This window comes from Callospermophilus lateralis, unplaced genomic scaffold (assembly GCF_048772815.1).
Source record: "Callospermophilus lateralis isolate mCalLat2 unplaced genomic scaffold, mCalLat2.hap1 Scaffold_86, whole genome shotgun sequence".
In the NCBI taxonomy this organism is placed as follows: Eukaryota; Metazoa; Chordata; class Mammalia; order Rodentia; family Sciuridae; genus Callospermophilus; species Callospermophilus lateralis.
The window spans coordinates 5,924,769-5,943,680 of NW_027516693.1; the positions used below are offsets into that span (position 1 = coordinate 5,924,769).

An 18,912-nucleotide genomic window follows, 5' to 3' on the forward strand; every position below is an offset into this window, starting at 1 on the left:
GAAAATTCATTTGCTTTTTACATATGCAAATTCCGGGAAAATTAGGTAGATTAGTTTATTATAAACAACATTTTTCACATTTATATGAAAATGGAAAGTTTCCTTTTACGAAATACACACTAAAATGTTAAGGTATAGATCTCAGTTTTGTAAAAACAGGAAATTATGACAAGAAGAATAAAATAGTGATTGTTGAAACAAAAATGGGAAAAGGGAAACAAATGACTTAAAATGAGTAAAAATCCTTAGCCCCAGACACAGGAACAAGCTGCTGCTCACAAGAAACAGACCCTTCTTAGACACTAAATCTATGGACATCTTATTCTAGGACTGCCCAGTATCCAGAATGGTGAGATATAAATTTCTGGGTTTTTTTTAATAAGCCATACAGTTTTGAAGATTTTATTATAGTGGCCTGAATGTACTAAGTCTGTTAATATAATTCTAGGCCCAAAAGATGTATAAAAGCTCCTTTATCTGAATTCCTGAGAGATGGTACAAACATACTGAACCTTGTGTATGTTAAGTAAATTAGGATGGAAAAATAAATATAATAAAGAGTTCAGAATTCTATAATTATGTAGAATTTTCTGTCAGAAAAGATAATATCCCCTTCAGCTTATCTAGCATTTATAATACTATTGGGTTTCCTTCTATAAATATATATATATATTTCCTTCTCTCTCCCCCCCCGCCCTCTCTCTCTCTCTCTCTCTCTCTCTCTCTCTCTCTCTATATATATATATATATATATAATATTTTTAATTCACATATTATAGTAGTTTAGACACAGCTGTAAGAGTCCTTTTAACAAATAAACTTATTTTAAGCCATTTGTCAAAAATATAGATCATCAGTGAAACACATACATATGCTTGTGTAAACAAACATATCTCAATAAAATCTCTGACCTGAATAGATTAAAATTAGTAATTTGAATGTGTTGTCTTGATTGATTAGAGGATGGAACTACTCAATATTCCTGCTTAAATATAAAATTGTATAATTTTTATGAAACAATGAGAGCTCATTTACCTTCAATAAAAAATATAAATCTCACAGGGATTCAAAAATGTGACTCGAATAATTTTCAGATACATATCTTCAGTTTTGAAAATCAAGATATTTGAATCAGAATGGCAGAAAATAATTGAGGTGTAGTATTTTAGTAGACTTATTTCAAATATCCATACAAACTGAATTGCACATTATCTAATAACATTTTAGATATAATTGTACCATAGTGACTCCAACCAACACATGCTCTTCCACAGAAGTTCTGCCTATTTTAAATCCCTAACTCATTGGCTTCTCATTATTATTCTTTCTACAATAAGTAGAACTATATATGCTAATCAGCTTTACATGGCAGTGACCAAGATACTCTGTGGAGTGGTAAAAATTTAATACAGGCTGAAGGTTTGAGAGGTGTAGGCAAAGGCTGGCTGACCCTTTTGCTCTGGGTGATGTAGAACAACTTGGCAAAAAGATGTGATAGAGAAAAACTGATCAACTCATAGCAGCATGATATCAGAGAGAGAGAGAGAGAGAGAGAGAGAGAGAAACAGAGAAAGGGAGGGAGGAGGGAGAAAGAGAGAAAAGAAAAACCAGGGACAAATACAGATGTAAGGGCCCACATCCAGTAACCAACTTTCTCCAGCCAAACCCAGGTTAATTACAGTTACCACCCAGTAGTTTATTCAAATGATTGACCTATGAAATGGATTAATTCACAGATGAAGTTACTGTTTTCATGGAATAATCATTTCACTTCTGAATATTGCTACACTGGATATCAAGTTTCCAGTACATTAGATTTTGGGGGGAACACCTCATATCTAAACTTTAACACTAAGATTTTCAGTGTTAACATAGAAATAAATAAATACAACTTACCTGTAAACGATGCAAACCTTAAATATAGAGATTTACTTAACTATATACAAGATAAATATAAATATATATTTTTGTCTATGTATTTTAATCTTTATCTTCTCTCTATATATTTATATGTGCTTAAATATATTACATATAAACATTCAACATATAAAACATGGCACGTAAAAATTATGCTTAGGTGATAAATTTCAATAATTAATTTGCTATATTAATTTTTTTCCTAATAATCAATTTCAGTCAATTAATCAGAGGAATAAATTTAAAGAATGGGAATAAGATTTATTAAGTTGCATCCAAATAATATCCCTGAATCTTCATAAAGTCACAAAGTGGAAGGGAATGGTCCTTTCTTTAAATTTGTTTCTCAGCCTGTTCTCAAGTTCTAGGTCAAAGTGGACACATTTTCCTTTTGCTATTGCCCTGGAATTATTTCAATTCTTTTCAGAAGAGCCAACCTGTGATTTGGCATTGTTCTGAGGAGTACAGATTTGATACCTGAGAGGTTTGTAAAATGAGCTGCACTCCTTACCTCTCCAAGGCTGTGTTTTCATAAGCATAAAGTGGAAAAGAAGATAATATTTAAAAATAGTAATAGATTCTGATCAAGAGCTGAGTGAGTTTATGTAAAAATTCTTTCACAAAACTCACCAAGTAATAACTAGTCTAAAGTTAGTCATTATTAAAGTGAACTAGAGCATTATATGATAGAAACTAATGACTATATCAAAGTGCTGCCATTTTGACTTAGGCTATGTCGTTTTTGAATAGTTGGTAGCTTCTGTATACAAATATAGGTGTGAGATCCCTTTTCCTCTCACTTCTTAACCTGAATCCTTTAGTCATAACAAAAATGCAGTTTATAATATAAGTATGTTGGTCTCCAATTAAAATATTTTGATAGGGCCATACATAAGTTGAATATAATATTTTAAGTTACAAAAAAAGTTGTAGGTGATTACTCCTGGTAACCTTTCAACTGTTATAATTTAGAACTACACACCAAGAGATCTCGACTTGTGTGCTTTTCTCTGGAAACATCATGCCTTTTTTCTGATCCTTCATGATTGTGTTCAAGATGCCCTCTCTGTCTAGAAAGCCCTTTCCTTCTTGTTTCATTCTGCACTTTAATATTTCTGATGCTTAGTTTTTCATGTCAAGTTGGGTGGATCATGGTGCCTAGTTATTTTATCAAACACTAGTGAAAGCACTGCTGTGAAAGCATTTTGTAGATGTTGGTAACATCTACAATGAATTGGCTTTAAGTAAAGGAAATCATTCTCTTGTGCCGATTATTCTCTCTCTTCTATTTCTCTCTACATATCTATATAGAAAGCTGTAGATACAATCATAAATTTTTATGTATTATTCTGTTTCTCTATAGAACCCTGACTGATATCAGGGCTTGGGGTGCTCCTATAACAAATACTTGAAAATATGGAATTGGCTTTGGAATTGGGTAATGATTAGAGAATACTGGAAGAATTTTTGTAGCTATTAATTAATTAAAACAAACAAAAAAAATCAAAACTGGATTATTTTGAAGGAACAGATGGTGGAAATTAATATGTTTAAAAGTGATTCTGGTGAGGGCTTAAAATGAAGTAAAGATGATGCTGGGGAAAGCTTTTATTGTCTAAAGAGAGTACATACATTGTTGTGAACAGATTTTTTTTTTAGAAATATAAACTTGAACAGTGAGAACTATTGGACCTATGGTGATATCCCAGACAGAAATAAAGAACATTTTCATGGGAAACAGGAGGAAAATGGATTTTTGTTATAAAGTGATAGTACATACACTTGACTTTGGTTCTGCTATTGGGTAGAAAGTAAAATTTCTAAGGGATGAACCTGAAATTTTACTTCAGGAGATTTTCAAGCTAAGAATTGGAGGCTTTGTCTCATTTCTCCTTGATACTTATAGCAAAATATGAGAAGAGACAAATTGAAAAAGGAACCATTTAGCAAGAGGAATTGGAAGATGATGACTTAGGTATAGAGTATCAGTATTATAAAAGATGAGGAAGCATGCTCTGGAGATAACATCAAGGATATGGCTGCACAAACCTTTGCTAGGGAAATTAGGTATATGACTTATGGGTCCTGTCATTTACCTCAGTGAAAGCCAAAAAGAGATGAAATGATCCAGGGAGGACATTCGGAACACCCTCATGTATAATGGCATGGATTCCCTTGACATTCATGGAAGATTGACAAGTGTTTTGAGAATGTTAAGTCAGCAGAAACAGTGCCAATTTATGCTGAGTATACAAAGACATGGCAAAATTAAAGAGGGATGTTGTATTTTAAGAATTTTACATGGAGCAAATAGGTGGCTGTTTGCCACCATTTTCATGAGACTGGGGCTGCAGGTCTCCTGTAGAGAGGCAAAGATAGAGAGATCATATAAGGAGACTGAAAGGGCAAAGCACTGAGCCACAAAAGGTTTTTCACTGGTGTTGAATCCCAGCAAAATTTGCCGTTTTGGGTTTTGAATATTTGGGGGGGTCTTGATTGCCTTTTTCTTGTGTATTTATTGCTTTTGTAATTGATTTTATTTGGGATGTACATAACTTATTTTCTTAGAATAAGTCCACAGTTAGAAAGCAATTTTTATCTGCAATGCACCATTTCCAATGTTTTACCCATAAATAATCTAGACAATTTGAAGGATATAACTTAAGACTTAACTTGATTTTATTTAAAAGATATTTAGCATGGATGATGGAATGATTAAGACTTTGAAAAAATTTGGAGAGTGTGAATGTCTTTCAAACACAAAACTAGAGAAAATTTGGGGAGAGAGCTAGAAAGAGAACTACGTAAGGTTTACCAATTTTTCTTGTGAAATTCTTGTCCATTCTGAATCTGAAAATATGACCATATTTGGAAACAGGGTCTCTGAAGATACACTCAAGTTATGATGAAGCCATCCTGGGTAATAATACTAGACGATTTCATTTTTGTCTCACTAAATATTCTGATTTCACCTATATTTTTTTTTTAAAAGACAGTAAAATTTATTTTGACATAATTGTACAAGCATGGAATATATCTTTTTTTTCTGGTTAGGACCCAATTCTTATAGATGCACATGATGGTGGGATTTACTATGATGAATTTGTATTAGTACATAGGAAAATTATTTCAGATTCATTCCACTGTCTTTAATTTTTTTGTCCCCTTTACTTCCCTTCATTCCCCTTTGTCTGATTTTCCAAACTTCTTAAACCAATTAAAAAATAAATAACACCTCAAAACTGACTCCAAGGTAGCAACCACTCTATTACTCTCTCTCAACTATAGGTTATTTTTGCATTTTCTAGGCTATATTTAAGGGACTCCGTAGTTAATAATTGGTTGGGCACATCTCTGCCAGTCATCAAAGTTTAATAGAGACTTATCCTTATCCTTATATTCAGTTGTTTCATTTTTTATTACCAAGCATATTCTTTTGTATGACTACAAGAATCTCTTTATACCTTTTATAACTTCTCCTATTACTTTCTATTTGAGTTGCTTTCAGTTGTAACAAAACATGAATAAAGTTAGTGTAATCAAAAACACATGCTCAAAAATTACTTAAGCAAGTTTTCGTACATAAATGAAACTGTGAGCTTACTAATATAATCAAAATATTAAACTGCATTACTGAAAAGAATTATTTGACTGAATAAAATATTTTTTTAGTTTATATAGAGTAAATCTCTGTAATAACAGTTAAAACAAGTGTGTCTACTGATATATGTAATTGAGAAAGGAGAAATATTGGCCTAAGATATAAATAAATAGAAAAATGTGAAATATTAAAATTAAATTGATCATTAAAATTGAAAAGCCTTGGTTGCGCAGTAGTCCTAGCGGCTTCTCTGTTCCGTTCCTGGGTCCAGCAGCTGTCACTCGTGTCGAGCTGCTTGGAAGGCCCACTCGGCGAGCTCGTAGGAGCTTGAGACCGTCGCCACCCCTCCGACTCACCAGGGGGGAAAAATGGTTGAAGCAGATCGTCCAGGAAAGCTCTTCATTGGTGGGCTTAATACGGAAACAAATGAGAAAGCCCTTGAAGCAGTATTTGGCAAATATGGACGAATAGTGGAAGTGCTCTTGATAAAAGATCGTGAAACCAACAAATCAAGAGGATTTGCCTTTGTCACCTTTGAAAGTCCAGCAGATGCTAAGGATGCAGCCAGAGACATGAATGGAAAGTCCTTAGATGGAAAAGCCATCAAGGTGGAACAATCTACCAAACCATCATTTGAAAGTGGTAGACGTGGCCCACCTCCACCTCCAAGAAGCAGAGGCCCTCCCAGAGGTCTTAGAGGAGGAAGAGGAGGAAGTGGAGGAACTAGGGGACCTCCTTCTCGTGGAGGGCATATGGATGATGGTGGTTATTCCATGCATTTTAACATGAGTTCTTCCAGGGGACCTCTTCCAGTAAAAAGAGGACCACCACCAAGAAGTGGGGGTCCCCCTCCTAAAAGATCAGCTCCTTCAGGACCAGTTCGCAGCAGCAGTGGAATGGGAGGAAGAGCTCCTGTATCACGTGGAAGAGATAGTTATGGAGGCCCACCTCGAAGGGAACCCCTGCCCTCTCGGAGAGATGTTTATTTGTCCCCAAGAGATGATGGATATTCTACTAAAGACAGCTATTCAAGCAGAGATTACCCAAGTTCTCGTGACACAAGAGATTATGCACCACCTCCAAGAGATTATACTTACCGTGATTATGGTCATTCCAGTTCACGTGATGACTATCCATCAAGAGGCTATAGTGATAGAGATGGATATGGTCGTGATCGTGATTATTCAGATCATCCAAGTGGAGGTTCCTACAGAGATTCATATGAGAGTTATGGTAACTCACCTAGTGCTCCACCTACACGAGGGCCCCCGCCATCTTATGGTGGAAGCAGTGTCTATGATGATTACAGCAGCTCACGTGACGGATATGGTGGAAGTCGAGACAGTTACTCAAGCAGCCGAAGTGATCTCTACTCAAGTGGTCGTGATCGGGTTGGCAGACAAGAACGAGGGCTTCCCCCTTCTATGGAAAGGGGGTACCCTCCTCCACGTGATTCCTACAGCAGTTCAAGCCGTGGAGCACCAAGAGGTGGTGGCCGTGGAGGAAGCCGATCTGATAGAGGGGGAGGCAGAAGCAGATACTAGAAACAAACAAAACTTTGGACCAAAATTCCCCGTTCAAAGAAACAAACAAAAAGTGGAAACCATTCTGTCATAACTACCCAAGGACTACTAAAAGGAAAAATTGTGTTACCTTTTTTAAATTTCCTGTTAAGTTCCCCTTCATAATTTTTTATGTTCTTGTGAGGGAAAAAAAGTAAAACATGTTTAATTTCATTTAATTTTGAGTTGCTTTCAACAAGCAAATGTTAAGTGTGTAAGTCTTGTTGTACTAGTGTTGTAATTTTCCAAGTTAAAGTGTCCCTAAAGGCCACTTCCTATCCAGTTTTACCCAGTAAATGAGGCAAGCAATTCTAAGATCTTCCACAAACATCTAGCCATCTAGATGTCCATTGATCTCCACTGAGAGATGAATCATTCTGCCTATACAAAGAAGCTAGCTAATAGGGGGTGGTTGGGGTATGCTACTCTTAGGATTTCAGGGTGTCTTCCAGCTGAAATCTCAATGTTCTCAGTATACAAAACCTGAGATCAGATATCTATGTAAGGAAAGTGCTATTCACCCAGTAAATCCCCCTTCCCCTCCAAAAAAAAAAAAAAACCAAATGGATAATGCTGGCCATATTTTGCCTTTCTGACATTTCCTTGGGAATCCGCAAGAACCTCCCTTTTCCCCCTCCCCCAATAAGACCATTTAAGTGTGTGTTAAACAACTACAGAATACTAAATAAAAAGTTTGGCCAAAACCAACCATGAAGCTGCAAAAAAAAAAAAAAAAAAATTGAAAAGCCTTGCACTAAATTGAAATACATTCAATATATTTTGACTAATATCAAGTTTTCTTTGCAAATAAAATGTGTTCACTATTTTATTTATAAATTGCATCTTATTAGTAATTATGTTTGCTCATGATAAACCAACAAAATAAAATAAATTTCATTAAGATAGATTCACTTCATTATTTTCCAAATTAATTTGAACCATGTTAAATTTTATTACCAGAAATGAAACCCCTTTGATGTTTGCAAATATCAAAATCCTAATTTTCTTTACAATTTATAGAGGAACATTATACAGTGCATTCAAGCTTTTGAAGAGCACAAAAGCATATTTTAATTAAATAGTGTCAGCTAATAATATCTCAATGATATTGATAAACTTACCTAAAATATTCAGGAGAAATCAAAAAATGTTATAACTTTGAAATCAAACAAGGGAAAATTTTATCAAGTGATTAAAAATAAGGTAGGTTAACTGGATTGAAATTTGTTAAATATTTACAAAGTAAGTAACATGCTCAATTATAAAACATGAAAATGATTTTTCACAAACCTGATAAATTATCTCCATTTCTTTTGCTTTAGGTTGAAAGAAAAGACAATCACAGTGAAACTTTTTCTATACTTAGAAGATTATGATTTTGTTTTTACTTCACTAAATGCACATTTTATTTGCAATTTAAATGTGTTATTTAGAGGGATCTCTGGTTTTATCTCTGGCAGGGAAAATGTTGACATCAACTTTTTCACACCTCAAGTAGAAAATAATTTTTAAAATACTGAAAACTAATGACTTTTCTTGAATTCCACACAGAATGAAATGTGTAGGGCAAATAATCAAAGTCTGGATAGATGGGTGAATGCACAGTTACAACAGAATTTGCTTATATGGAGAAATAGTTGCAGGAGCCATGAAATTGACTATCTCTTTAATCATTACACTGATGAATTGCTGTGGACAGTGTATGGACCATAGTGTGAGTGAGAAACTCCTGGATGTGGCTTTCTTTTGTCCAACAGAAATTTATTTCCTTATTATTTTATATATAAGAGATTTCAGACCAAGTTGTCAGTAGGATTATTTTCTTCCCAGGCTTCTGTTTTCAAAAGGCCATTCTCTTCTTGGGTCTTCATATTATCTGCTCCTTGTACATACTTGTGTTCTGACCTCATCATTTCATAAGGACACCAGTCACACTGAATTAACAGTCTATCCTCAGGACCTCATATTAACAATTCTGAGGTAATGAGCATGAAGGTTTCAATAAATGAAAGGAACACAACTTATCTCCTAATAGTCAGTTATATAGAGAGTGAAGAATATATGAACATAAGATGAGCATATACAAATTAAGGGAAGAGTCCTCAGAAGATACATAGGTTGGTGCCATGATAGTATCAACAAAACTGGCAAATATCTTGGCCAACCTGATAGAAATAAAATTATTCTAAGTTAACACTTTAAACATATGCATATCCACAAATTGCATAACACATATAAAATAAGCAAATTTCTAGAAAGGAACAAACTACACAATATAATTAGAGAATAAACAGAAATTGAATAGTCTTAAAACAAGAGAAGAAATAAAATAGTAGTTTCAGAACATTCTCAAAGGTATGTACATACATGCATATATTCCTTTTTCTATTTGTTCCTATTAGTTATTCATTATACTATAATTTTTGTATTTTGACACATCAGACATACATGGAGTATAACTTCCCATTCTTGTGGTTGTCCAAGATGTGGAGTTACATTGATCATGTATTCTTATATGAACATAGGAAAGTTATTTCAGATTTATTCTACTATCTTTCCAATTTCCATCACTCCTCCCTACTCTCCATCCCTCCCTGTCCAATCCAGTGGACATCAACTCCTCCTTCTCCTATGCCTATTTTGAATCAGCATCCATATATCAGAAAAAACATTTTGACTTTGGTATTTTGGTATTGGCTTATTTCACTTAGCATAATATTCTCCAGTTCCATCTGTTTACAGGCAAATTCTATAATTTCATTCTTCTATATGGTTGAGTATTATTTCGTTGTAATATTCCACATTTTCTTTATCCATTCATCTATTGAAGGGCACCTAAGTTGGCTCCATTGCTCAGCTATTGTGAATTGAGTACTCTAAACATTGGCATGGCCTCATCACTATAGTATGCTGATTTTAAGTCCTTTGATATATACTGAGGACTGGTATAGCTGGATTAAATGGTCGTTCCATTCAAAGTTTTCTAAGGCATCTCCATACTGCTTTCCAGATTGGTTGCACTAATTTGCAGTCACACCAGCTATGTATGAGTGTACATTTTCCCCCATAATTTCACCAACATTTATTGTTGCTTGTATTGTTGATAATTGCCATTGTGACTGGAGTGAGATGAAATTTCAGTGTAGTTTTAATTTCCATTTCTCTAATTGCTAGGGATGTTGAGAATTTTTCATATATCTATTGATTGATCATATGTCTTCTTCTGTGAAGTGTCTGTTCACTTCTTTTGTTCATTTATTGATTGGGTTATTCATTCTTTTGGTGTTGTTTGAATTCTTTATCTATCCTGGAGATTAATGCTCTGAGTTGCAGGTGGCAAACAATTCCACCCATTGTGTAGAAACTCTGTTCAAGTTCTTTATTGTTTCCTTTGCTGTGAAGAAGATTTTTAATTTGGTACCATCCCATTCATTTATTGATTTTCATGTCATCTCTTGTGCTTTTGGAGTCTTGTTGAAGAATTTGGTTCCTAAGCCAACATGACAGAGAGTTGGACCTAATTCTAGTAGGTGCAGGGTCTCTGGTTTAATGCGTAGGTCCTGGATCTACTCAAAGTTGAGTTGAGTTTGTGCAGTATGAGAGATAGGGATCTAATTTTATTTTATTACATATGAGTTTCTAGTTTTCCCATCACCATTTGTTGAAAAGGCTGTATTTTACCCAATGTATAGTTATTGCACGTATGTCTAGTATGAGATAACTATATTTATATGGGTTTGTCTCTGTGTCTTCTATTCTGTACCATTGGTCTTCATGTCTGCTTTGGTGTCAAAATCATGCTATTTGTGTTAGATGTATTTATTCTTATGTTTCTGATAAATTGATGTTTTATACACCTCATATAATTTTGATGAATTTTAGAATATTACAAAAATAACATTTATGCTTCTCACAGTGTAGCATTGCTATAATCCCAGCAACTCAGGAGTTTGAGGCAGGAAGATCAAGTTCAAACCAGCCTCAGCTACTTAGCAAGGCACTAGGTAACTTAGCAAGAACTTGTCTCAAACTAAAAAATATAAAGGGGCTATGGCTGTTGTTCAAAGGTTAACCTCCCCTGGTTCAATCCCTGCTACCCCCAAAACAAAAAACAAACCAAAACATAACATTATGCACGTGCGCGCTCGAACACACACACACAAACACACACACACACACACACACACACACACAGGAATATGAAGAGATATTACTTAAAAATGTAAAAGCAGGGTGGGTCATAAACCAGTCTGAATATGGCTTGAAAGAAGAGGGAGGGTTGCTGTGCTTGGGTTTTATGCAGAGTGAACAAAGTGCCTGGAATAGTGCTCCTAAATTCTGCTAGGACCTGTGTGGTTTAAATTTGCTACTGCTGCCAAAGGGTGGGAACACCTGGACTCTATCATGGGTTATCAGGATGAGCAAGCTATAAATAGGGAAAGGCTTCTGATTCAAATTTTAATATTCACTTTCTTAGACCTTTCATTACAAAACAACATCTAGAGACTAGATGAAACTATCTACAAATAATACATTTAATTATGCATATTTCAAAAATACATAAAGGATATTTATGACTGAATAATGAAAAGTTAAATAACATTTAAAAATACAGGAGAACAATCTGAATAGACTCTTCTCCAAAGAGATATGCAAATGGCCAATAAATTCATGAAAAGATGTCCAATACCATTACCCAACAGGAGAATGCACACCAAAATCACAATGAGATACCACTTCACATTCAATGAAATATCTAAATAAAACACCACATACTTACATCTCTTGTCAAGGAATAATTGGAACACAGAAACACTACAGGTTGGAATGTACACCACACTTGGAAATATAAAACTGGGCACCTTCTTTGGAAAGCATTATGACAATTCTTCAAGCAGTAAAAGAGAGTTACTACCTAATCAAGAAATTCCATTGTATGTAAGAATTTAAAAAAAATTGGAAAAAAAAAACACACAAGAGAAATGAAAAAGTATGAGCACACAGGAAGTTGCATATGAATATTCATATTTGTACTATTTATAATAGACAAAAATGTGGGCCCCACACAAATGTTCATTAACTGGTAAATGGAAAAAATATGGTATACCCATGAAATAATACATTAGCAATAAAAATAATAAGTAAAATATTGGTAAGTGCCATAATATGCATAATTCTTAAAATGTCAGGCTGAATAAAAAAAAGCAAGTATCAAATGATCACTTATTGTACAATTATTTTATGTAAAATATACAAAATAGGCAAAACTATAAAAACAAAAATGAGCATGTGATTGCTGAAATCTAAGAGTTTTGAGAAAATAGACAATAAATATTAAGGAGGTTTGAATTTTCTTTATTACAGTGATAAAAAGTATTCTAAAAGTGTACATTGTGTTGAAAGAACAATACCTGTTTGTAACCTAAGCTTCATTGAATTATATAATTTAAATATCATATTTTATAATAGAAGAATTTTTTTTCAAGAAAGTAGAAATTCTAAAGCTTCAGAGAAAAAAATCACAAGAACAGATAAAGAAACATTAGTGGGAAAAAGAGTAATATATTTCCTGACATGTTCATTGGGCAGAAAATAGTCTTATGTAGTTTTATAATATGAAAATGTGCAGGAAGTCATTTATAAAACTAAAATAACTTTAGTTAAGTAAAATTATGTTAGCTCCCTTCGTATTGTTTTAAGTTTGGATGTTCTAAGAACTAACTTGTGATTAATTGTGCCTACCTGAGTATTTTTCATGAAGTCTGTGCATAATATGATAAAGCAGAGCTTGGTTTCAGTTACATTAACTCTGTTCTTCATTCTTACGATTTGCACTTGACCTATATCATTTCTTCACTTTCTATTGAATTTTCTGGGGTGCTCATTCACAGCTTTCCTCTAACATCCACTTTAGCAATTTTGTTGACGTATGGAATATTTTCCGGTAGTTATGCCTGATTTAGGCTTTTCTCTACAATATAAGAGTAAGAACTTCATCTCTATCATTAATAATAAAATTTTCACCTTGGATTAGGTCACCTCCCTCTGAAAAATATTTGTCATTATTCTACAAGTCAGAATTTTGTTTTATAAATTCAAAGATGAGGATAGGTAATTTAATTTTCTAACTATTTTCAGCATCCTCTCGTAAAATTGGAACAACCAATTATTCAGACAGACTTTCAACCCTTCGAGCTATATAGAATTTATTACTTCACAATTCTTATTAATCTACTTTAAATATTTATAAAATACCTTTATACATATGTCAAATACTCTTGTGATGAATTACATTATTATACCAAATTTCTCACTTCTTTCCATTAAAAATTTATTCACTTGCTCTTATCCACACAACTTTCTTCTTAACTCTTGAATTTTCATTCAGTTTTGTGACATACTGTGGGCAATTAAATGTAACAGTCTCTCTCTCTCTCTCTCTCTCTCTCTCACACACACACACACACACACACACACACACACACACAATTTAACCCCTTTCATATGACTTATTTTTGCTGTTTATGTATTAGTGATTATCATGTAAAATGAATGATTGTGGTGTCTGATGGCCATACATTAAAGAACATGAATCAAAGGCTCATTGTTTCTAAAGCATAAAACTAAGAACAAAACAGCCCATTGAGCCCTACTGAACCCTGCTGACTCAAAGTTCATAGTCAATAAAAAGAAACATTTGTTCTCATGTTTCTGATATTTTGCAAATGATTGTTATAAAGAAGTATTGAGAGGATAATGTCATTCATTAAACATCTTCTTATACCACAATGTTTTGGGTAATTCTCAAAAACAAGTAACATGCCTGAATATAATTTTTTACTATCATTTTCACTCTTTTAGATGTGTCTTAAATAAGAAAAAAAATATGTAAGCTGGTTTGGTTATATTTACACAAATATATTCCATTATTCTTCATGTCAGAAAACTTTGGTTTTATTTTTCTTTGTTTATAATACATTGAATTTTAGTTTTATAAAAGGAACTTCTTTATTCTTTCCTGGTGTAGTTTCTCTGTGTGCTAATTGATAATGTGTCTTCTTCTCACTCTTCACCTTTATTACCATTGTGCTTTTTGTTGTTGTTCAACACATCTCTTTGACATCTGAGTTTTTTTGCCAATTTCTTAAAAATTATGTCTATATCTTCCATGTTTTATTTTTAAATTATATTGCCTGTGATTCTGACAATCTTATTTTAATCTCATTTAGTCTTTAGTAGTGATAACTATATGTATCAAATTACTATTTTGAAAAATTTAGGAATTCTTTTCCTTTCCATTTCTATTTATTATTAATTGTCAGTACTATTATCAGAGCACTTGTTATTTCAATTATGTTAGTATGGGATAAATTTATTTTGAAATTAATATAATAAATAAGATTTGGTATCACAATCTCTTACACTAAGTAAAATTATATTCAAAGTTATCAGTTCAAATTATGCATTAAAGCTACAATTTCTAAATCTATTTAAAAAGTATGATGTCATGAGTCTGTGTATTATTTTTGAGATTGATGTATAATAATAAACAATTTAACAACTCCATATCAAATTATTTGTGACAAATTTCTAGTTTTAACAGCTAGTCTTAAAAATATCAGAATGCAGAACACAAAGAAACACACTAAAGTTTGAAAATTCAGGTAATATATGAAATATTTATGTTCAGAATAAATCCTACATTATATTCTTTATAAATAGTTTATAATAAAACATGTGTATTTTAATAACATTTTAAATTTTAATATTTTCCCCAAAGGTGTGAAAGTATGCCAGGTCAATCAGGTATTGGAGATATGTATAAATTAATCCATAATTATGAAGAATTATGGGATAAGATATATATGAGATGTAAGAGTCAGATGCAGCATTGTCTTCCTAACATGTCCTTTTTTATTAATGCTACTTAAAAGATGACAAACTTGGGTATGAATATGTATGTTTCTGCATGGTTGTGTTAATCCACAGCAAAGGCTCATAAAATCCTGAAGAAATATAGTAGTCAAAATGTTTCTCACACACACACAAGCAAACAGGTAGACAGATAATATATAATGTTAATGGTCATACCAACAATAATGTGAATATGTAAATTAGTTTTGAGCAAAGTATATATTAGAATCCATTTAAATTTTATTCTGTGGGAAATATTGACAATGGCAAATACTTTACATTAAATTTTAAAGAATCAGATTATATGTAGGAAACCAAGAAAAGATATACTTTCTTTTAAAGTAAAGATAATTTACCTAAATATTAATATTCATAAAACACTGAAATGGGTTAATCTGTGAAAGGACTCAAGACACAAATTAAGCTATAATTTGTACAAATTATGTTTGTAAAACAACAATGGAAGGAATACAGTGTATAAAAATGATAGAAAAAACTAAACCAACTTAAAAAAACTCCTGTCTTTCTCTAAGTTAGGTTCATTTATTCTCTTAACCCCTCAGCATTATGTAGGACAATTTTTATAAAGATTGAGCGACAAATAGGAAGATATTTAAAGTCCATTTAAACATTTATTAATTATAATTTATTTATATTGTGATCATAGTTATTGGGTATAAAATACCAAGTGATTCTACTTTTGACTGACACACACAAAAAATGAAATTCTGAATTAATTTGGAATCATATTGTTGACCTTCCAAAGAACATTTTTGTAAATGAGTAATTAAAAAGATGTTTCAGAATTCTCTAACTATAACATTGACCATACTTTTACAGAGAATACTCAACAGATCATAATAAAGATGATATTATTAATCTAATTTTGCAGATAAATTTACTGAAACACAGCTATATTATGTACTGAAATTGAAATATAACAAATGTGACTTCATGTTATATGTTCTAAATTCAGTGTTCATGACCCTTTAAATAACTGAATTAATAGGCCTTCAACAATATTTCTCCTTTGTTGAGTCTGTATATTTTACATGAAATTAAAAATAAAATCATATATATAAATTATATTGTCTTCATGAAATTTAGGGATATGAATTCATTCTACTGTGCAGTCCTGGGCTTGGCAGTGTGCCAAGATTTGGCAAAAGCCAACACAAATGACTACTAGAGATAAATTCTTGATTTCTTCTAGCATACTCTAAAAAAATGAGCTGTTGAGTTAAAATTCTAATTGCATATTATAGATCACTCAGATAGGCTTTATTAATGCATTATATTTATAGAATGTATAAAGGGAAATGAAGGAAGACTTTGAAAGGTTTATTAGATTCCTACAGCTACAATATAAAGTAAGATACAACAATTGGTTGGCTTAAGAAACTGAAATTTATTGTCACAAAATTTTGCAGGCCAAAGTCTGAAATTATGTTGTTGACAGGATGAGTTCTTTCAAAGGATTGTGGGGGGATCTATTCAATGTCTTTCTCTTGGCTTAGCCATTCCTGTAGGTGTAAATTGTATTCTCCATTTAAATTTCCCATTGTCAGCCCATGTCTGTTTCCATGTGCAAATTTCTGCTTTTTAAAATAATGTTTTATTGTATGCTGAGGATTTAATCTAAAGTTCACTATCATTAAACCACACATCAGCCCTTTTTATATTATGAGACAGGGTTTTTCTAAGTTGTTCAGTCTGGTCTTGAATGTGTGGTGCTACTGCCTCAGACTCCTATGCTTCTGGAATTACAGGCATGTTCCACCATTGCAAGCCAAATTTCTGTGTCTTCTCCAAGTACCTTGGTCAGATAGTATTATTTCCAATTGGAAAGAAATTATTTACCCTGCTTGTCTACAACATTTCTTATTTTCAAATAAGGCCATTTTCAGAGGTACCAAAGAGTTAAAATTTAAACTTTTGGTAGGGTTGGGTGGTGCAGAACACAATTTAATTAGTAACAAAGACTGAAACATAATACTGGATATGCTTTAGAAAATAAAGAGGGTTTCTAGAAGATGTGACTTAAATTAAGATCTTGATGCATTGTCTAATGAACAGCGTAGACCATCTAAAAGGAGCCCTGATAAACTGAATTGTAGATCTGAACTATCATACAGGAAACAGTGTGAGGTTGGAAAATATTATCAAACATGAAATAATTAATACAGAGATAATTTAATAATTGACAGAAGAAGAAAACAGTTATTTTCAAAAGAACAAATAAAGATTGGTAGCTCATTATTAACAGTAGCAGTAAAAGCCAGAAGACAAGGCCATGTCTTTAAAGAACTGCGACAAATTTTCTTCACTTGAGAGCTTTGCACACAATATGCACATTCAAAAACAGGGACATAGTAAACAAAAATGCAAAACAGAAAAATCAGCATTTATCGTCATTGTGTTTTCTTCATGGAACTTGAAAAAAATACTTGGAAAAATAAAAAGGGTATTTTCAGAGTCTGGGACACTTGGGTAGGGATTGCAAAGCTATTTCAGATGTTGATGTTAATGAAAAAGAGGAAAACCTTGATCTTGAGTGTACAAGTCTGAAGGGTTCATTAATTGGAGAAAAGAAAGCTGATTTAGAAGAACAGGCTACATGAATAGTACTTCTGGCCAGAAAGTTTAAAATCCAAGTATTGGCAGTAAACAAAAAATTGGTAACTATTTGCATCTGCTTGGACTGTCATAACAAAACACAAGTTATGCAATGACAAGCAGCTGAAACTTATTTTCTGACAATTCTAGATAGTAGAAGTTTAAAGTGAAGGTCTGAGGTCTGGCAGGTTTGGGTTCCATTGAGGCCTTGCTTCCTGAGTTGCAAGTGGCCACTTTCTTGCTGTGTAAATAAATGGCCTTTGTTCTCTGTATGTCTGGAGAGAGTGTGAGCTCTGGTTTCTGTTCCTCTGCTTTTTGTAATGAGGATGTAAGTCCTACTGGATAAGAGCCTTAATCTGGTAATTTCATTTAGCCTTCATTAATTCTTTTAATGTTTATTTTCAATTACAGTCATTTGGGGCTTTGGGGTTCAATATAGTAGTTAGAATTATCGGTCAAGGAACACTAAAGATGGCCAGTAAACCACCAGAAGACAATGGATTGGCATTGGAGAGATCTGGGACACATTCTCCTCAAACTCTCAGAAAACCTGCAATGCAGAAACTTTGAATTGGGGCTTCTTTAAAACTATGAAGGAATATATTTCTGTAATTTAAGCCACTCACTTTATGGTATGTTTTTTGTGATGGCCTTAACAATCAAAAAAAAAAAGGGGGGGGAGTATATCTTTGTTTGACTTGCTATTCACTCTTAAACACAAATAAACATGTACATGAATGCCCAGTGGGTATGCAAATACTTCTGTCTCATAAAAATATAAACTCAAAGAATATGCTTTTTTTTCTTTGTAGGAACTGAAAAATATTTTCTCTCTTAGCCTACTTCAACAAACCCTTGTCAACGAACTCCTATTTTTTTCCTTTTAAAAGGGAATTGTGAACCACTTTTACCATCTCATTGATGTTCTCTTTAGTTGATTAAACTCTAGATCATTGAAGATTCTTAAATTTTCTCTAATTAATAAGCTACCATGTTTGCCTGAAAGTTTTATCCATGATAACAGAAAATTACAGATTTCTGGTTTAGAGAGTCATTAAGCAAGGTGAACATTGCCTATTTTTATCAGTTTCTGTTTCATTAAATTCCAGCAAGGATGGTGTAGGCATGAATGCAAATCTCTGGATACATGCACAAAAAAGTTTTATTATAGGAGAGATACCTTAAGATTAAAAAAATACTAATTTTTATAATATGTAAAAGTATGCTTATTACTTGTTCTAAAAAGAGAGTGGTTTTATCTTCTGGGGCTGGTGCAAATCTTATCTGTATCATTTGTTATTC

General features: G+C 32.8%; 1 protein-coding gene across 1 annotated transcript; it reads left to right on the forward strand.

The window, feature by feature from the left end:
- The first annotated feature begins 5,753 nt into the window (after positions 1-5,753).
- Positions 5,754-7,254, forward strand: LOC143641131 (RNA-binding motif protein, X chromosome-like). Its single transcript, XM_077108520.1, has one exon. It carries the CDS (start codon positions 5,887-5,889, stop codon positions 7,060-7,062), a length of 1,176 nt encoding a protein of 391 aa, XP_076964635.1. The 5' UTR covers positions 5,754-5,886; the 3' UTR covers positions 7,063-7,254.
- Positions 7,255-18,912: the final 11,658 nt, after the last annotated feature.

Bases quoted from the DNA above. Each gene is read 5' to 3' on its own strand.
- LOC143641131 (XM_077108520.1), top strand. From the start codon at position 5,887: ATGGTTGAAGCAGATCGTCCAGGAAAGCTCTTCATTGGTGGGCTTAAT.